We start from the raw sequence: 19997 nt of genomic DNA, 5'->3' as shown, positions 1-19997 counted from the left end.
TTCTTTAGCAACAGTCTAACCTCACTTCTCTTTCGGGGTTTCGCTTTCCTTCCAGAGCACATCCTAAAGGTGCCACTGACCGTGATCGATGCGTTCCACTCGCATCTCGAACCGATGGAGTTTATCCGGCCGGAAACGTTCCACGATCAGGTGTCGTTTAGCTACGCCCGCATGCGCAACGAGTGGAACGTGGTGAAGGTGGACGGTGGGTTCGACCAGAAGACGGACCCGAAACGGATATACTCGCTGCACTGCTATCTCTACCCGTTCTTCAGCATCTGTCCCAAGTCGATACGGCGACGATGATGATGCAGAGATGCAGCGGACCTTCAAGCGTGGAGATCTCGGGAGCTAAAGCGAAACCTCCCGCGCGCCATAGTCACAGTCAAAGCGTCCCGGACAAGCCACAAGCAGTTAGAGCCAAATCAAAGGATTAAGATAGTGGAACGATGGTGCGATACACGTTCCTTGTGCAAAACGGCACACACCCACACACACACACACACACACTCCCCCGATGGACGTGATTTAGGAGGGGCAGAAATGCGTGTCTTCTTTTCTTAGAGAGGAAAAATTGAGACAATAATAATACTGTGATCGAGAAAACTGTGGAAGAAACGATGGAAGAAGGATGAAGAAGCAATATGGCAATAGTAAGAGATAGTTGTAGATGTGTTGTAACATAAGAAAGAGATAAATGTAGCGAATGTATGTACTACTACTACTACTACTACCATGCGTACTCTACTAAGATGTAAAGAACCGGAAACTAGGAAAGAAACAGGGATTAAGAGAAGCAATTCGGTGGTTGATGTGTACAGAAGGAAAGCGCTATTTATGTTGTACAGATATTGAAGCAGCTGCAGTGAAGCAGGCACGATCAAACAACCAGAAGTAGAGAATAGAACAAGGAAACGCAATGTATACAAAAATGGAGTGGAGTGGCGCACAAAATGGCGCAAAAAGCCAACCAGCACGCTGGATAGGGAGAACACGTTAAACACAACCCTTCTGCTCTGTTTTTCGCACAGCCATGTGCTGAATAATTCGACCTCGTACGGTCGATTATCTCAGTCTAGTCTTCAGCGTGTGTGGATAAAAGAGAAGTTCTTCCGACAGGTTTGCCCTCTAGGTGTAGTAGCAGCAGTTTTTAGTCTTCCCACTTCCACAAAGGAAATCACTTACTTGCTCTTCCGTTTTTTTTTTGTTTGTTTTGTTTTAGCATTTAGACGAACATTGTACATATTTCACCAGTACGATTAGTTGAAGCTGAACAGTTGATTAGCTAAGTTGTTATGATGAACCGTCAAATTGTCGATAGGTGCTTGTCCAAGCAGGTGCAAGCAGCAAGGAAACAGCAGGGTTAATGCATCATACTCTGCTGTGTGGGATAGAGCCGTGTGTAGAAGTATGATACAGAGTAGGAAAGGATGCGTTACATTAGATGTGTGGTTGTATAGGTTGTTCAAAACAAGTTGTAAACAGGAAATAAAACAGTGATATCAAAATGAATGCCCAAAAGTGGTTTTAATTATTGTTTTTTTTTTTTGGGCCAGCTTGAAGAAGAAAGAAATTTGCTACAGAGAATCGGCTCGTACCTTGGAAGAGTTGCGAAAGACACTTCTTTTGATGTAGATGTCTTAACACTGGAGATTTGTTTATACAACCTCTTGGCCTGCTTCAGCTGTCCACTAGAACGCTCATGGTACAGCGCCAAGTTTTGCTTTGCAAAAAGTTGGATCGTTCGGTGCCGTTCTCATGACATGATCAACCTATGAGAGCCTGACAAGTCATCATTATCTTATCACTATCTCTATCCTTCTCAGCATTTATTTCTCGAAATCCGGTCCTGACAGCTTCCATGACTGTGTGAGTTATTGGATAATCTAATTATTCCTACCAGACACGACAGGTGAAGTGTGCAAGGCTGACAGCAGTCTTGCGGTTATCTCAACATCTATACTAGTGTCGATGCTGACTTTTCAGCCACGATAAATGAATTTTGAACGACTTCAAGAATTTGATCACCTCTGTACGATAAACCTTTCATAATGGCTTCGGCTAGTTAATCAGCCTCGTCAATCTGAGGTTTTGCGCAGCCGGTTCGAGCCTTTGATAAGCTTCTGCTAGATCGGAGAGCCTCAAATCAATGTTATGTATGTTATTAACGCATCGCAATATCTGTAGTAACTTGAAGGCGATCGTTTCCGACTGTTATACAGAATTCTCTAACGTGAGATAGATAGAAGCAGATAAAATCAAAGAAAAACTCTTGTGGGCGGCGTGCAACATTTCGTGGTATACATTATACTCGTGATGTACCTGAATTTTAGTTCTGAATTGTATCAGGAGTGGATGATGCCATGATTCTAATATCATCCAACATCAATATCAATTTAATTAACTTCTTGTTGGGGTGTGGCAAAGCCATTTTAGAAGGTAATTTGGCTTCTATTCTATCGATACCTAATGCCTCGTTATATCAGAACGATATCATCGCCTAGTGAAAGTAATGCTTAATATTTAAAACTTCTAGTCTCGCCAATCCAAAAATAAACCACCGCATCAGCTTTTTTAAATTGCTACCACAGTACATCTATGCTTCAGCTACTGTCCACTAGGTGGCGCCGCTAGCTCAAGGTTTGACAGTTACCCTTTTTGTTTACAAATTGCATCAACACATGTTGAAACGTCACAACATTGGAAACACGCTCCAGCGCCGGCATAACCACCCACAGGCTCTATAACTAAACTTTAAAATGGAAAATAATCCCGCACCGCCCGAAACACCACCATGCAACATCGACAAGCGGCTCCCTAATCGAACGTACATCACAGCATGGCGCGACAAGTAAGTGATTGATCTCCTTTTCATTCATAAACGACCCTTCCCAAAACCACTCACCCTTGTTCGCTCGCGTTCACGCATCATCTCCACAGAAACGAGTTCCGATCGGTGTACGAAAAGATATTTACCTACCCAGCGGACGATATCGAAACGAAGGAGGATGCCCTGCAGTGGTTAAATATGTGGAAAATAAGGCAGGTGAAAAATCTCCCCGTCTGCGTACGGTGCACGCTGCAGGTGCTCGAAGCCCAGCTGTTCGATTTGCGCAGCCAGCGCGACGGAACGGATGGTAATGCGACGGAAATTAAGAACATGTATGCCGGTGCCTTTACCCGGTTCATCAACTTCCTCACCGAGAGTGGCGGTTCGCGAAAGGAAACGATCGCCGACTCGGTACGAAAGATCGGTATCGAAACGTATCTGGTCGAGTTAAGGCATCTGTGCGCCCACCGGTCCGTTTCGATCTCGATCGATGTGTTCCGCCGGTCGGCCCAGTACTGCATGGATTGGTTGAACCGGTCCTACTGGCAGCGGGAGCTGGCATGTATGGAGCCGGTCAGCGCGTGGTCGATCAAGGGTAACATCCTGCCGGACGATCAGCTACCGACCCTGAGCCGCATCCTGCGCACGTACGATGCAGTGACGGCTGCACGCGTCCGGAAAGCGTACACGCTGGATGCGGCCATATCGCGCGTGGGACTGACGGTGGACGAGGTGGAGCTGCTGGAAGCGCACGCCGAATGGCGCAAATCCGCCAAGCTGCGGGTGATACAAACCCAGACGGTGGAGCAACTGCAGGCGCTGAAGCTACCGCCCAACCAGGCCACGGTAAATGCCATCTGTAAGGCGGTGTTCGACAACTGCACGCGCATGTTCCAGGACGCGGAAGCGTACGGGGAGGATCCGACCGTTCCACTGGCGGAGATGCACAGTGCACTGTTCCGGGGCCTGGCTGCCATGGGCTGTGTGCAGACGTTCTTCGAGCAGCTGATCGTGATCTGCGAACAGGACAGTTTGCATACCGCCCCTCGCCGACCGGCCGCGTACTGGGCGCACAAGATAGCGGCCGGATTTCAGCTGCTGAAAGAGTTTAAGCAACACTGCAGGACATTGCCACCGGGGCGGGTTTCTCGGTGGGGTCAGGCGCCTCGCCTTAACCTGGCCCAGCGGTGGTACGAAGAGCGGCTAAAGTCGGCTACCAGCCATCAGCTCATGCTGGGACTGTACGTCGATTGCCCGTGGCATTTGAAGCTACCCCGAACGTACGTGATGGCGCGCCTAACGGCGATGAACGAGTACACCAAGGATGTAGTACCGATGTAAGGGATGCTGGGGTTTAAATCGGTGCGTGTGTGAAAGAGTATTAATTGTGAAATCCGTTTTTTTCACAGATTACTAACTCTACAGGAACCTTCACTGTCCGATGAGCAGCTGCAGAAAATCAAGCACCTCACACAGATTTACTACGCAGGCAGTAACGTGATCAGTGCCGACCCTTCCAGCAAGAAGGACATTCCAACGGAAGGCAAGCAGGGAAATGGTCACCAGGCTACAGGCACAAACGGGACAAAGATTTACACCGCGGAAGATCTTAAGGATGCGATCGCCAACATACACAGCAACAAGCGTAAAGTGGCCGGCGAACCAACTGCTCCTCCGAAACGAGCCAAACAGTACGGACCGTGGACGGAACCGGATGTAACGATCGACTGGGGCAAATATCCATTGGGAACGTGTCGTACATGAATAAAACTGAAATGCTTCAGTACGTTAGTAAGATTAAGAAGAAAAAATATATAGAAAATTAACGACCAACGATTTGTTTACCACATGCTGAATTTAAAACAACGTCAAACGAAGAATGACAGTTGCCGTTGATGCTTTTTTTCTCGCATGGCATACTGCGGGTTGCCACCAGAATTCTTTTGAATTTTTTAGAACAAAAGGGTTTCGTAGTGTGGAAAATCCAACACACACTTCACTGCTGTCCTTGATGGTGAAACACTTTCATCAACAGTTGGAAGGAACTAGGTAAGCTATTTACCGTGAAAAAGTCTAGAACACGATTTACCACTGTTCTTCTGCTCCTTCCTAGCGTTAAAAAAGGAGCAATGCAAAACGAAATCGCTTCACACACGCTGGATGTGTCCGTGGCGCAGATCTGTATCACACTCGGCTGGACCCGTACGCGCCGATCGCCGCTACAATTGCTGTCCCACCTGACGGGAAACTATGTGCGTAAAGTGGCCGAGCTTGCCAAGCATTTCGCCGAACTGAACAATCGTACCACTCCAAACCTGGACGATCTGGCGTTTGTCTTCCACTATCTTCAGATCGATTTGGAGGAGATGGCGATCTACTGCGAGAATGTGAAGCCACACCGTCCCCGTGCCTGTGATTTGTCGCTTGTTTCTATTCCCAAGGCTCATCAACAACAAACCGATGTGGAGCATTAAAACTTTGCCATCTCTTTACAGGTGGAAGTTAAAAGAAAATATTAATTTACAATAAAACTACGTACAACATAGGTGTATCTATCGCGTACGCTCTCTCCCCTTCAGCCAACGCTCGTCTCGCTCTCTCTCTCTCTCTTTGTACTATCATCATCTCCCGGTGTTGGTCCTCCCCCAGCTCCACGACCGAGCATGGCCAGCCAGCCAACCATCAATCCATCGTTGGATGTGCCTGCCATACCCGTGACTGCAGCACGTGCAAAATGCCGCGCAGGATATCATTTTTACACTCAATTCCACGCTGAATTTCCCGCAGCGTGTCCAGCTTTTCGCGCTCGATCATTAACCGTTCCTGCTCGTAGGTGCCTAGCCGCCGGAACCGCTTCCTGTGTGGTGCTTCTTCCTCCAGCTCATCCGTCTGCTGTGCCAGCGGCTCCTCTTCCTCCTCGATGTGTTCCGCCACCTGCTCCTCTCCGGCTTCTTCCTCCTCCTGTTCCACCTCTAACCCTTCCACAACGGTTTGTACTACTATCTCTTTACGGTCCACCTTGGCGGCATCATCATGCTCCACACTGCATTCCTCGACCGGTTGGGCAGGTATTTCGAGTTCATCGCCCATCGGAAATACGGTTACGAGCGTGTCGGTGAAATCTTCACCGGCCAGTACCTGCCCGACAGTGCCCGGATCGAGCTGTGCCGGATGCTTGTGATGATGTGGATGATGATCGTCGGTGTGGTCGTCGTGATGATGCTGTTGATGTTGCTGATGGTGCTGATCGGCGGTGTAACTGTACGCAACGACCCCGGGATCGTCGAGTATTTGCTGAAACTTTTCAAAGTACGGCCACTTTGGCCGATTGCTGTACTGGCCGGTGATGGCCTGCTGTTGCATTTTCGCTCTCACCTTAAAATAAAATAAGACAGATGGTTTAATTTCATATTAAATAAAAAGGAAACCCCCTCACCCACCTGTTCGAACGTTTGTTTGAGATTGCGAAACTTTTTGTACGCAACGTCCCACTCGAGATCGTACGCGTAGATCTTCCTAAACTTCATGCTGATCTCCGCCCACAGATCCTTCTTCTTGTGCTTGCGATCCTTAAACTTGTCCTTCAGCAGATCGTACTCGTGCAGCAGCAGCATGCAGCGCTCGTGCGTCCATTTGAAGTCGTGCTGGGACGGGGCGCCCATCAACATTATCGTCGTGCCGGAAGTGTTGGCCGCCTCCTCCATATTGCGCGATTCGCCGGATCAACAGCACAGCAGTTGGCAGCAGCAGCAGCAGCAGCAAAGCAAAAACACAACAAGCCTGCTTCAAGCAAGCAAGGATGCAAATTTCCAGCACCACAACAACAACAACACAGCACAGCACTGCTTGTTTGACAGCAGCTGCGAGCACAAAAGAAGAACACACGAGCAACAACAACACGTCGAAGCCGCATTGCCGCTAGAGGGCGCTGGCAAACGGTGGAGGGATTTGAATTTTTAAATGCTTTCACTGTTGGGTGGAATTGAGAAGATGTGTAAATAGGGTCATTTGCGGCAATATTAAATTAGCCAAATTTTTATTGCAGAGAAATTATTGGCAAAGAGAAAACATCTGTTCTGTTTCATTAAATAAATTGAACTATTTTGGTATAAAAAACAACAGAAAATAAGGAATATTCATTGTAGTTTATTATTTGTTCTATTAGCATTCAACGGGCCGTGCAGGGCTGGGTTGAAGCACTTAATAGTTAAAACACTTATGTTAGTTCAAGCCAGGGAGATGGGCTTCCTGTCTCCTTTTCAACTCCTGCCGCTAGAGAGAGCCATCCGCGACTCGGAGGTGGAAACTTCGGGGACCATCTTCTATAAGTCAATCCAGAACCTGGCATACGTTGATGACATAGACATCATTGGTTTGAGGCTCTCCTATGTAGCAGAAGCTTATCAAAGGATCGAGCGTGCGGCACAGAACCTCGGGTTGGAGATTAACGAGGCGAAAACCAAAACGATGGTGGCACCACCAGCGGCTCTGCTAACAAACACTGATTTACGCACGGGGTGATGTACAGATAGGTGACCGCACTTTCGAAGTCGTCTAAAACTTCACCTATCTGGGGTCATAAGTCAGCACCGACAACAACATTGATGTTGAGTTACGCACAAGGGTGCTGGCTGCCAACCGGTCATACTACAGCCTGAGGAAACTTCTCCACTCTAAATACCTGTCGCGACGGACGAAGCTGGGATTGTACAGAACATTTATAGTCTCAGTATTCACATACGCCTCTGAGACATGGACCAAAACTCTGTCCAAAACTGGCGAAGCCCTCTTAACCGCCTTCGAGAGGAAGTTGCTCAGAAGGATTTTTGGCCCCGTATGTGTGGAAGGACAATGGAGGAGCCGCTATAATGACGAGTCATGAGAATGTCATGAGAATGACACCGGACGACCCAGCCCTTAAATACCTTTCAGGCCGTCCACACGGACAAAGGAGGCGTGGTACGCCCAAATTGAGATGGAGTGATGGCGTTGATGCGTCCTCCAAAACCGCCAGGATAACGGTTTGGCAGCCGACGGCGCTGAACCGTGAGTGGTAACGAGGATTGTTGCAGCAGGCCAAAGGAAAGATTTCTTTCACTTTGTTAGAATCGCTAGAGTCGGGCGAGTTAACCTTCTGTCCTGGATAACCAGGAGATGTTTTTAACGGCGGACTCGCGCATCAACTAACGCAGTGTTGGACAACGGGAAGGACAAGTGTTAGCGGTCAAGCGGGTTAGCCTTTTTTCCTGGATGATCAGGAGAAGTATTTAACCGTGGACCGAGGCTGGCTAGTTTCGCCTAATTCTTCCGATGGAGTGGGGGAAACACCAAAGAAGTGCGGGACCAACATCCGTAGGGAAGTCAAAGCTTGAAACTGAATTACAAGTCGATTTTATTTTCAAAAAATCCTGTCTTATAGACTAAAATGCTGTGGGAACATGAAATAGCATTACATCGATCTTCTCCATCCTAACGCGGTATGCCGACACGTTTGATTCTTGCCTGGCGTCAGCTAGGTGTAGGAGGTCTGTTAATTTCGTCATAGGTGTAACATTACGATGCCAACGCAATTGCCGCTAACGTTACCCTGCCGTTTTATGACCTATTCATAGAATAGGAATTTATCCTAAGCAAAGATATTTAGTTGATTTGGTATTGGTTCTGTAAATCTTGCATTCCCATTTGTAATAGTTCTATTTATTTTGTCGTGTCCGCAACAAATTAATTGTTAGAAGGGCAGACGATTCGTATGGAATTCAAAAGCGCAGTGCGGGGAATGTCCGATTGGTGACGATAATATAGTTATATTCACGGCACATACTATCAAAGGGATCATAGGCGCCGAAACGTGTTCGACGATCCTCTACATCGTAAAATGACCTTGGGCGAAGCGGCCTAGATGGGACGTATATGTTGAGCCCCGAGAGTAGCGTTGGGGAATCGGTCCGGCAGTCCAAAAGTCCCGCAACAAATAGTCTCTGGGCGTTGCAATAACGATACGATGCCCAAAAGTGTGCAGCGACCGTCGAAGTCCACTTGAACTCTCCAGAAGCACAAAGCAAACAGGGAGAATTTGCACTTGTCGGATTTTAAGCAACGTCGAACCAAGGAGCAGTATAGCATCTTGAGGGAGATCGGGTCCGTGAAGTCGCGAGCAAGTTGATTAGGCAAACCTATCAGCTAGTTGCCCTTGGTGACGACATGTTCAAGCTGTTCTTCGAAGCTCAACTTCTCATCGAGGAGCTGTCCGAAGTCCCTGACAAAGCGGCCATTCTTTGAACACCAGGACTGGAATGAACAGAGAGTAGCTGAGTATGTCTATACCACTGGTCTCGGATCGGCAGGAATAGCTTCGCATCGTCAGCAAACAGTAGGGGGCTACAACAACACAGCACAGAACAGTCCGAGGATGCTCCCGTGAGGTAACCCTCAAAAAGCAGGATCGCAACGCGACATGCTCACGCCAGTACGATCGGCCAGCGCATATGAACGCATCCAAATCAGTCCAAGGATTTTTTTTTAGCTATAATATCTCACGCTAGACGACGTCACTTCTATGAAGAAGTGTCGTAACAGAAGAGCTTCCCTTGGACGGTGATGTGTCTCTTGTGTAGACTTGGTAACTTAATGAACGTCGAACGTTCTTTTATCGATAAGGTTTTGAGGGTCCCACGAAAGGGGAAATTCCTTACGAGACGAGATCTTTAGATCAAAGCGATAACTTGGTAGACGAGAATTAAACGAAGAAGGCCACATCACTTGACATCAATTTTGAAGAAAGCTCAGAATTTTGACCAAGAAATGCTGGGATTTGCTGTGACGAAATGTATTTGTTTGAAGCTTCACTACTTCTACCGTTTTGCGGTCTTGGCATGTTGTAGCAGTCCGCTTAATTAAATTTATTTCAAGGCTGGCGAGGGTTCTATCTCAATTTGGACCTACCACAGTGAGGATGGGCATCATAAATTGTACAGGTTGATCGATCGGTTGAGTATCTTTTTGTTAATAATTAGCAATTACAGCGTCCGAGTTTATTGATTCAATGTTTGATCAACCATCGATGTCGTCTTTATCCTCCTTTGTAGACTATGCCTTCAACGTATAGGGTAGGTCCTCCTCTTAGAAATTATTCACGTCCTTCATGTCGGTGCCGGTCTTCACACGACAGGGGTTCAAATCCCACCTGGGCCGCTAACCCAACACCTAAGAGAGGTCTCGTTAGGCCAATAAAGAAGAGAAAGTCTGTGCGTCCTATCCGTCCGAACCGATCGAAATAACCAAACTGAAGAAGAGGCACAATTGCTCGGTACAACAACACACTCGTTTCAATCATAATCCATTTATTTTCTTGTGTATCTTTTTTTTGTAAACGAAACCTTATAACATACACAGGTATTTATTAGTTAAGATACCAATATAATATAATTCATATATGTATAGATAATTAATTTATCCCAATTGTGGTTCTGTGCAATCCCACACCTTCCTCATTTCCCCCTCCGTCTTCCATCTCTCCAGCCTTACACTCGATAATCAATAGTTAATAGCTGTCTCTCTCGATTTCCTTTTCCGCTTCTTGGTGGTGGTGGTGTTTGTTTGCTTGTGTAATGTTAATTATTGGGCATTTGCAGTTGGGCATTTGTTTCGCGCTTTACATGTTACTAACCCCACTAATTTCCACCCCATTTCCACCAACAAAAAAAGAGGCTTCACTTCTTCCTCTTCTTATTCTTCATTGTTACTATTACCAGAAAAGGGGGGGGGGGGGGGTGGCGGAAACAGGAAAACGCTCTCTCTCTGTGCCTCGCTACGAGTTTTATTAATTTCAAACAAGTTAACTGAGAATTTTGCTTTGTTTTGACCTTGCTGCTCGCCCTTCTTCCTCGCTTTGTTCATGTTAATTTAGCTGTTTTCTTACTACAATTAAAGTACAAATTTGGCCTAACAAAGGGATGATCCTTTCTCTCTCTCGCTAACACTCTCAATGTACTACTTTTGTTTTGAGGGAAAGAGAGAGAGGGAGAGATTTTACAGTTTTCAAGTTAGGTATATGATGATGTCCTATCCGGAAAAATTGTCACCACACACTACCTCTGGGGGCCCTTCCCATGAGTACGATGATTTTCATATGATGCTTCCCTCCCCCTAATGGTTCTGTTTTGTGGGTTTCCCCTTTTATACAACATGTCTCCCTCTGTTTTAATACATTTTGTTCATTTTCATTTACACACAAGGAAGAGAGGTTATTAGTTTTTGTTTGTTTGTACAAGAACATGTTTGATTGCGGGTTTTCGTTTTCTTTTGCTAATGTTCCCTTCCCACCCCCGAGTGTCTTTTAGCAGGTGTGAAAGTCAGTTAATTTATTTGTTGTTTGTAATTCTCTACTTAAAAACTGTTTTCACTACTTAATGTGTTGCTGTTGTTGTTTTGCTTTATCATGCTTCCCCCTACTCAATACTCTTTGCTATAGCATTCGTTAAACTACTTACACACTATATATGTATAGAGAGAGAGAGAGATGGGTGTATCTCGCTACAAAGGGCGCCTACTATATATATTTACAATATTCTTACTTCCCCGCTTTTCCCCGTTCACACCTCTTCATTGAGGAGGATGACTTCAATACATTTTACGCATGTGTTTGTCTCTGTGTGTGTGTCAGTGAATTATTACTATCGGTTGCACTACTACACTATACCACTGTGTGATTTGTTTGTTTTTTTTTCTTCCGTTATTAAACTATAAGGCCTGTGGTGGGTGGCCCTAGTCCCTAATGTTCCTCATCACCTTCTACCCACTTCCTTCATTTGTGTGTGTGAGTGTGATTACGCCTCCCCACCATAAACTTCCCGCTCCACTAAGGGAACAACCAGGGAGGCGCAAAGTGGGGCGCTTCCCCTAGCATAATTTACATTGTTAGGTGGTGGTGGTCGTGATAGATAGAAGGAGTATATAAATACATAGGTATCAAATAAATAAATTTCAACCGGCAAAACCTGCCTCACCACAAACGACAGAACCTTCTGCTCGCACACACACACGACAGAACCGTGCCGTGTGGCACGTGTTGTGGGTTTAAATATCTCTTAAAAATTACTGATCCTTACAGTGCGCCCCCTTTAAATCACTGTGATCCGTGTGATCCGTGTTGTGAGTGTATGAGTGAATTGATCGTACTGATCAAGCTGATGATAAATGGGTCGCCGACTCCATTTGCCTTTCTTCATTCACAACAAACTTCGGTAGAAAACTTTGTTCAGGGGGAGGGTGGAGGGGTTCTTCTCCTGTCTGTGCCCCCTTCCTCCCCCCCTCCTCGTTTTGGATGATGATGCTGAGATGATTATGATCGTATTCTTATTCGCGATGGAACGTGCTACTTGGAGTATGCGAGATTTGGATGCTTAAAATCGAAGCGGGCTTTCCGCTTCGTTCTGCGGTGGTGTTTGTGATTCCTTTCGGGGGAGGAGTTTGGCGCGATCCTCCTTGCGCGGCTCTTAGGGTACTAGCTCTTTGTGTCCAGGTTCTTTTGCAACGACAGCTGTTTAGCAGTTAGTAGCTATGCACATACATTTGGTCATCGATTTATTGGCTTTTTAGGCGTGTTAGACGGTTCTCAGCAGCAAAATCGCCAAGCGTTTTGTTGGCCTTCAGGATGTTCCTGTCTGAAGTTGTCAAACCTCCCCCACCCCAGCTCCTTCTTCTGGATACCTTCTATTTTTCCCTATTTAGGCAGGGGTTGGTTGATTTTGTTTGTGTGTGTGTGATTTAAATGGTGTTTGTATAAGAGGCGTTTAGCTACCACTTACTCACGTAACCTTTCCATCTTCAGGCTCTCCTATCTTCTGATGCAATTGAATTGTGTTATTTCACTAAACTTCTGCTGCTTTACACTTCTGGCGCAAAGCCACACACGACGCACACCCAAGGCAGCTCCGGATCATGAAGGTTCGGGCCCACCACAAATTGCAATAAATTAACCACCGTTTCCTTCCGTGAAGGTTCCGACGAGCTTCCCGCGTGTGGTGCGTCGTGTGTGCGTGTTTGCTACAATTGACATTTAGCATTTCCTTAAAGAATTGATTCTCCTCAACCGTATTTCTTCGTTATGTAGGGTTGATTTCTGTGGTTGATTTTTTGTTCGACGGGCACGAACGCACTACTGTGGGAGCAAACAGTGGGAGCCGTTCCACATTCCAGCGAGCTTTGGCTAACAAAAAACACCTACTTTATTTGGATCTTTTCTTGATGTTTGCTTTTGCACATGTCCGTGGGGGGTTGCGTGTTGCGCACAGCTTTTTTTTTTGCTGAAACCGATTACACCATCATGAGCCAAAATGGAGGGTAAAAATTTAGGATTGTAAAATTAAAACAATTAAAAAACCGATATGTATCGACGGGCAACGTTTACACAATTATACCAAGGACAACATAGAAGTGTAGTAAAAACGGTTAAAAAAAAACTTAAACTGTGCGCAAAGCTCTCGTGTGGCATGCACACGGAGGCTGAGTCATTGTGGATAGAAATCCAGTCCAGTTAAAATCATCCAACATATGGTTGGTATGATGCAGTGATTGCCAGGCTTGAGTGTCCCCATGCTTAAAACGATACGCGCAGTTCGAGTCAACAACAGGAAGTCGTTGTCGTCAGGAGGTCCGCACATTGTTTAAACATGTAACCCAGAAAACCCTGTTAGAAACAAAAAGTGGTTAAAAAGGTGCTATAAAACCCGTAGAGAGCACAGTGCCACACATATTGCTCGAGCCGTGCCTTCTCATCTCTGCAACCGGCTTGCGTCGGCGCGTCGGGAAGCGTGTTCCGTTGCGAAATCATTGTAGATAGCCTGCTTTCCTGCTTGTTGTTTGCTGTTTTTTGTTTTGTTATCTAATATCACAGACAGATAAAGCCCGTCGTCGGTCAGGGTCATCGGGTGATCGAAAGATGTGGCGTTGGGAGTTGGATTGATGATTGGTGCTGCTGCTCGTAGGCTGCAACGCTCCTGGGTGTGAACATTGCGCACTAACCTAATCGGTTGCGATCGATACACCGCGGATGGTGATGGATTCATCTCCTGGGAATGGTTTCTGCTTACGCCAATGCAGCCGTCATGTGGTACAGTTGCATCAGCACCTGCACGTGTATGGGCAAACAGGAGAGCCGATCGTGCGTGTTCGAGTCCATCGCCAACCAGGATAGTAGGTTGTAACCCTCGAGCACGTACCGGAGCACATCGGCCGTGATGTTGGAATCGAGCGGATGCTCGGTCGACGATTGGTTCTGCTGCAGCGGATCGTCCGTGTTCTGCAGGATGGTGGGACTGTGTAGGTGCAGTGCCGTACGCAGAAACACCGGACACACGTTCTCCATGTGGGGGCAGGAGGACCAGAACCAGTCGGGCATGCGACCGGTCGGGGCCGTCGATACGAGGTACCCGATAGCCAGCGGTTGCTGCAGCACCAGCCCGACCTGAAGGGTTTTTGGGAGGAAAAATCGGACACAAAGACACACACAGGTTAGATGTTTTACTTCCTTTTAAGCTCTACGAGCTGCCAACTGCCGTACCTCTTCCGAATCCTGTGAGCCGTAGCCGTCGCGCGACCCAGCACCCTTAGAGCCACTTTCGCCCGGGCTCTGCTGGTTGCCCTCAAACTGGGACGGACTGCCGGGTCTTGAGTGGGGCATGTTTATCTGCTGCATCGGTAAGTCATCTGCAAGTCGGACAGATTGTGGATTAAACACTCGCTCAAACGCTCACTCCCCCCCCCCCGCGTTTCTTACCCCAGCACTTGAACACATCCATCATGTTGATACCATCGTCGTCGTCGTCTCCGTCCATGATGACCATGTTCAGGTCCTCACCCAAATCCAGCTCTCCAATCACACTGAACGACGCCTGGGCAGACTGTATTTTTTGTTACAAAATTAGAAGAACACATTCTTAGTACACGCCCCCCTACGTTTCAACCCCCACCCCACCCCCCAGGATGACGACACATCCGGCGACACTTACCTGCGCCTTGGCACTGGTCGGAAACACCAGTATGTGTGTGCAGGTCGCATCCTGTGGCGTCGACAGCGGGGACTGCATCGACCGCTGGCTGAACCGTTCGTCCGGCGTGAACTGGTCCGACATCACGCGCAGATCCGAATCCGGCTCGAGCGTCACCAGGCAGGCGCTCAGTATGCTCGGCACCGCGATCGGATGCATCAGCGAGCACTGTTCGCAGATGTCCTTCAGATGCTTCGAGGCGCGCTGCAGGTTCGGTTTGCTCAGCAGCCAGCTCCAACCCTTCAGCTCACCGTGCCCGATGCGCCCGATACGGCCAACGACCAGCCGCCACGGTTGTACCGTCTGCGAGATCAGCCCCAGGATGAAGTCCATCAGCTTCTGCAGGCCGTACCGGCGGGCGGAGGCACGCTTCCGGCGACCCCGGTTCGGAATGTCGATGTTGATCGTGACCGTTTCCAGAAACTCGCCCCGATCGTCGGTCGCCACCGCGAGCAGCCAGCTCTGATCCTCGCTCAGACAGTAGCTGCAGTACATGATCGAGCACTGCTGCTTCATGCTCGTCTTGCCGAACGATTCCGTGTTTTCGCTCTTCTCGCAGGACCTTGCCAGCACGTACGGTGGCGTGTAGAGCCGGTACGGGACACGATTCTTGTCGTCCTTGCGCTTGATGAACTGTTCCGCGTTGGCTGCCGTCCCGAACCCGGTCAAGCTTTTAACCGTGTTCATGTGGGCGAGGTACTTGCGGCTCTGGGAGAACACGCTCAGCGCTAGGCAGCGCATGTGATCGCTTAAACGCAATCGGTTCCGGTTGCGACCGAGCTCGAGAATGCTTTCGAGCGAGATAATCTGAAAAGGGTGTGATGAGAGAGAGAGAGAGAGACGGTGAGTTTTAGCTTAATAACGTGCACGGAGTGAACCATTTGATTCGAAAAGCCGTTTCAGCTTACTTGTACACTGATATTGCTGCGTATCGAATCCGGCACCGCGTTCAGGATGTTTGAGTAGCAACGGAGCAACGAAAGGCACGCCAACCGTTCCACATCCGGCGAATCATTACCGCACGTGAACGGTTCCACGATGTACAGCACGATATGCGGCGGATCTTTCCCATCGTCGTCGATCCGCATACCATCGGCAGGGCTGGCAGAGGAGGTATTCAGCTGATCACGATTATCCGAGTCTGCAAGAACACCAAAAACAAAAGGGTATGAAATCATCGTTTTGAAACAAAAAAAAGTCCGCTCCCTGTTTACCGTGATCAAATTTGGGTGTGTTCGGTGCCTTATCACCGGGCTGCGATGAATCCGGTGTGCTCGGTGGTGGTGGCGGCATCGGACTTTGCCCGGGACCGTCGCCTCGGTTCTGTCCCATACCGTTCCCGCCCGGTTGATTCATGGACCCACTGCCAAGCGAGGAAGCTCCCGACCCACCGCCCGAAACCGACGCCGAACCGGACGATGCCGATGGCGTATGGTGATGGCTTTCGGGTGGATCGAGCAGACTCTTGTCGGACGGTACCTTCGACAGGTACGGTGCGAGCTGCTGCTGACACGTCTGCGCGTACAGCCGGAGCAGCTCGTTCAATCCGGACGACGAGGAGGAACCGGTCTTGCGCTGCTGATCGACGCCCATGTTCGTGAACCATTCGTCCAGGTTCGAGTTTTGCGTCTCCTTCAGCACACGCTGGCTGCCAACGCGCAGTATCCCGTCCCAGCCCTTGATCGGTGTGTGCCGGCCCAGCTTGCACATCTCGTACGTAGTGCTGAGCTCCTTGAAGTACGTGCGCACCTTCGCCACCACAAAATCGTTATCGGGCACGATCGCGACGTACGCCACGTCGCGCGGATACGAGTACGGTTCGAGCAGCAGCTTGTCCCAGTAGTGTAGGGCGTACGGGGCAAGCGAAAGCCAGTCCTTCTCGTACCCGACGATTAGCGAGGGAATTGGCTGCGGTTCACACTGGCCGGTACCGCGCCCCGCTAGCCGGTGAAACTGTCGCCACGTGAGCGGACCCTGTATCGTGTACGGTGCATCCCACAGCCGCGTCGTGCACCGTTTGTGGAACGCGTCCTGCAGCAGCGGCTGCATCGATTTCATTATCCGCACAATGTCCTGATTGCTCTTCGGTCCGCCAGCACGCAGGAACGGCCACTTGTGCACGTTCATTACACCGCGCAGTGTTCCACCCTTGACGAGCGCACCACTGCCTGGTGAGGACGAGGAGGAGGACGATGCTGACGCTGGCTGCTGCTGGTCCACATCCATCTTGCTCTCGTTGATGGCTTGCAGGCGGCCCTGTTCCAGCGCCAAGCTGATCACATCGTTCGCGTCCACATACTCCAGCAGATGTACGGCACCACTTTCCGCACCGCGACCGAACAGTGGTCCGCGGTACCGATTAACGGCACGGTGGATGGAATTGCTCGAACTCTGCACCACGGAGCACTGCTCCCGCAGCAAGTCCATCACCTTGAGCGTAAGCGGTAAACTGTCCGTACCACCGGTGGAAGCAGAAGCAGCACCGCCGGGTGTGGCCAACGTACCACCAACGCCGTTCGTTCCACCACCGATCGACTCCTCCATCTTGATCGCTTTCGCCGTACCGTTGAGAAACTCGAACAGCGAGCTTTTCTTGTGCACGGCCGGATCTTCCGCCATGCCGGTGATTTCCATCTCATCCTCGTAGAATAGGCCGGCCCGGTGAGCCATCCGCCGATTAACCACCGCACTGAACCCGCACTGACAATCGATCGGATCCTCATCCAGATAGCCGTTCTGCAGACTGTCCGTGTTGATGGTGATCGTTTTGTCACTGTTCGCACCAGCGACTGCCGGCGATCCTAACATTCCACCGAAGGCACTACTACCACCACCACTACCGAGCCCGAGATGAGCGAGCGCGTTCGCTTTGCTCCTGCTGCCACCAACTGCACCAGCTCCGCCTGCACCACTCGCACCGTCGGCTGGTGCCGTGACGGAATCCATCCAGTTCGTGCCGGGCAGCGCAAGGTACAGTCCACTGTCCGCTCCCCGTATGTTGCCCACACACTTGGTGCCCGCATTGCACACGCACAGCGTACAACTTTTGAAGTTGTGATCGCGAAAGATGTTCAGCGCCGTATCGTACAGCAGCACGTTCACGAGCAGTGCGCTCGTTTCGATGCTGGCACTGCGCGTACCCGGCGCAACACTGTTCGGGCCGACGACACCACTCGCACAGCCCACACCGGTCGAGGAGAGCGGTTGGTTCACGGTCGTTCCCATTGGGCCCGTTGAGGATGGTGTCATTGGACCACGGTTCGAGCCCGGTCCGCCGCTAGTGTCCACGCCCTCGAGCGGGAACTGTTTGCTGTGGTACGAGGAGGGCGTTGCAACGGAATTGGCCGGACTGGCAATGGCCACATCGTAAGGGGGCGGTGGAAGCAGGGGCGTTGCGCGACGGAAGTTGAGCGATCCCATCGGGTTTGGGCTGCCGGCGGGACCGGCTCCGCCGAGTGGTGAGGGATACGGCAGTGGACACGATCCTTGCGGTGTGGGTACGCGCATCGAGCCGCCGGGCGTTGCAGGTGATATTGGTGACATGCCTTGACGTAGGGGCAGGGGAATTGCTCCAATCGCGGGGTGGTACAGAGCACCGGATGAACCGGCCCCGGCAGGCGATGGACTAAGCATTCCCGCTCCACTTCCAATGATTCCACCGGGCAGCGAGTTTACTGACGGTGGTCGCGAATGGGGCTGCGATTGGGCACCCTGTGACGGTGGGTTCGAGTAGGGATGGTTCAGCGATCCGTTCATATTGTTTAGCCCGCCAAGCAGTGAGTTGGGAGTGCTTAAGGGTTGCGGTATCGTTAGGTTGCCTGCTTCCTGCTTGATGATTGGAAGCAGTCCCAGCCCAACGCCACCACCGGCAGGACCTCCGATTCCGATCCGGTCACCGGTAGCTCCACTCGCTGCCGTACTCTGCGCATTATGTTCGGACTGTGAGTTGTGCTGTTGGTCCTGCTGTTGCTGCTGCTGTTCGCGTTCTCGTTCGGCCTGCTCACGTAGCTTCTGCTTCTCGCGTTCGGCAGCCGCCTGTTCCTTCTGCTTCTGGCGGGTCGATTTGTACACCAGGTTGGTGGTGCTCGCAGGGATTTGTGGCAGTATGAGCTGGCTCGGCAACGTCGGCAGTGGAGCATACTTTGACGAACCCACGTAAGGGCAGATCGGTGGTGGCAAAAACACAAACGACCAATCATCGATCGGTTCCTCCTGCGGGCTGCCGAGATTGGGCAGAACTGGACCGGCACCGGCCGGTCCACTGCCCGCTCCCGACGAGAGCGACATCTGTAGGTCGACCAGCGTATCGATTGCAATTCCACCGTCCGAAAGACAGCCGCCTCCACCCGGGCTAGAGTTCGGGTGCGGATCCAGACTCGGCGGGGTCGGGAACATCTGCGACAGCTCCTTCGGGCTCAGCATACCACTGTTGACGGAGTGATGGTTCGACCCGGGGAAGCGTTTACCTTCCTCCGAGAAGCCTCCACTGCCGGTGCAGCTTTTGTTCGAACCCGGTGGGGTGTTGTGCAGATCCGGATCATCGTTGAACGGACCTCCATCGTCAAAAATCTGATTCAGATCATCGATCGACGGTTGCAGGTCTTGGTCCGTTAAAAAGATTGGGCCCTTCTCTTCCTTTTCCTTCTTGATCTCATGCTCCCCCAGCAGGGTGCCATCTCCATTCCCGGCGGATGGTCCATTCCGGTCCGGCGTACCGTTGGCACCTCCCATACCACTGCCTGGCAATCCTGCACCTCCTCCTCCTCCCTGACCACCACCACCATCACATCCAATCTCCATCTTGATCTGTCCGTGTCCGAGCAGCGTTGGGCATCCTCCACCACCGATGTTGTTTGAGGCACCATTATCACAGGCACCTCCACCACCGCCATTGTGACCACCGAGCGCATCAGCGAGCGGATCGGACGCTTCTCCGGCTCCCTTCATTAGCATCCCATTCGCACCGATTCGTTCGCCACCGTGGCCGCCCGCATGACCGCCAAAGCCGGCCGTCATCGTGCGGCTGTGCTCGTTTGCATACAGATCGAGATTCCGAATCTTTTTCACCAGCCGATGTTCCTCCATCGCTAGCCTCATCCGCTTTACGGGATGATTCATCC

The 19997-nt window shown here is 50.1% G+C and overlaps 5 protein-coding genes across 12 annotated transcripts in view; 3 read left to right on the top strand and 2 right to left on the bottom strand.

Moving 5' to 3' along the window:
• LOC118509600 (fringe glycosyltransferase) overlaps positions 1-1512 on the top strand; it is a 118838-nt gene extending 117326 nt beyond the window's left edge. The window contains exon 7 of the mRNA XM_036050391.1: positions 56-1512. Coding sequence (XP_035906284.1) covers positions 56-306 — 251 coding nt within the window. The 3' untranslated portion in view covers positions 307-1512. The remainder of the gene's footprint in view (positions 1-55) is intronic.
• Positions 1513-2682: 1170 nt separating this feature from the next.
• Positions 2683-4663, top strand: LOC118509597. The gene is made up of 3 exons (XM_036050387.1): positions 2683-2851; positions 2941-4167; positions 4240-4663. Exons 1-3 carry the CDS (start codon positions 2760-2762, stop codon positions 4592-4594), a joined length of 1674 nt encoding a protein of 557 aa, XP_035906280.1. The 5' UTR covers positions 2683-2759; the 3' UTR covers positions 4595-4663.
• Positions 4664-4709: 46 nt separating this feature from the next.
• Positions 4710-5333, top strand: LOC118509599. Its single transcript, XM_036050390.1, has 2 exons — positions 4710-4879; positions 4944-5333. The coding sequence occupies exons 1-2, from the start codon at positions 4710-4712 to the stop codon at positions 5302-5304; spliced, it is 531 nt and encodes a 176-aa protein (XP_035906283.1). The 3' UTR covers positions 5305-5333.
• LOC118509598 lies at positions 5294-6677 on the bottom strand. Its single transcript, XM_036050388.1, has 2 exons — positions 6271-6677; positions 5294-6205 (listed from the first exon to the last, which is right to left on the bottom strand). Exons 1-2 carry the CDS (start codon positions 6532-6534, stop codon positions 5513-5515), a joined length of 957 nt encoding a protein of 318 aa, XP_035906281.1. The 5' UTR covers positions 6535-6677; the 3' UTR covers positions 5294-5512.
• A 3472-nt stretch (positions 6678-10149) lies between these two features.
• The window catches only part of LOC118509596 (mediator of RNA polymerase II transcription subunit 13), a 53735-nt gene continuing 43887 nt past the window's right edge, over positions 10150-19997 (bottom strand). For all 8 annotated transcript variants that reach the window (XM_036050379.1, XM_036050378.1, XM_036050383.1 and 5 more), the window contains 6 exons: positions 16092-19996; positions 15786-16018; positions 14839-15684; positions 14607-14730; positions 14391-14536; positions 10150-14294 (listed from right to left, as the gene is read on the bottom strand). In XM_036050379.1, coding sequence (XP_035906272.1) covers positions 13917-14294; positions 14391-14536; positions 14607-14730; positions 14839-15684; positions 15786-16018; positions 16092-19996 — 5632 coding nt within the window. In that variant the 3' untranslated portion in view covers positions 10150-13916. The remainder of the gene's footprint in view (positions 14295-14390; positions 14537-14606; positions 14731-14838; positions 15685-15785; positions 16019-16091; position 19997) is intronic.

This window comes from Anopheles stephensi, chromosome 3, assembly GCF_013141755.1.
Source record: "Anopheles stephensi strain Indian chromosome 3, UCI_ANSTEP_V1.0, whole genome shotgun sequence".
Lineage (NCBI taxonomy): Eukaryota > Metazoa > Arthropoda > Insecta > Diptera > Culicidae > Anopheles > Anopheles stephensi.
The sequence above is the reverse complement of the archived record's forward strand: the minus strand, read 5'-3'. Positions and strand labels throughout refer to the sequence as shown.

Bases quoted from the DNA above. Each gene is read 5' to 3' on its own strand.
- LOC118509597 (XM_036050387.1), top strand. From the start codon at position 2,760: ATGGAAAATAATCCCGCACCGCCCGAAACACCACCATGCAACATCGAC. The intron at 2,852-2,940 runs GTAAGTGATTGA...TCATCTCCACAG, and splicing joins ATCACAGCATGGCGCGACAA to AAACGAGTTCCGATCGGTGT. The intron at 4,168-4,239 runs GTAAGGGATGCT...TTTTTTTCACAG, and splicing joins ACCAAGGATGTAGTACCGAT to ATTACTAACTCTACAGGAAC.
- LOC118509599 (XM_036050390.1), top strand. From the start codon at position 4,710: ATGACAGTTGCCGTTGATGCTTTTTTTCTCGCATGGCATACTGCGGGT. The intron at 4,880-4,943 runs GTAAGCTATTTA...GCTCCTTCCTAG, and splicing joins CAACAGTTGGAAGGAACTAG to CGTTAAAAAAGGAGCAATGC.
- LOC118509598 (XM_036050388.1), bottom strand. From the start codon at position 6,534: ATGGAGGAGGCGGCCAACACTTCCGGCACGACGATAATGTTGATGGGC. The intron at 6,206-6,270 runs GTGGGTGAGGGG...TTTTATTTTAAG, and splicing joins TCAAACAAACGTTCGAACAG to GTGAGAGCGAAAATGCAACA.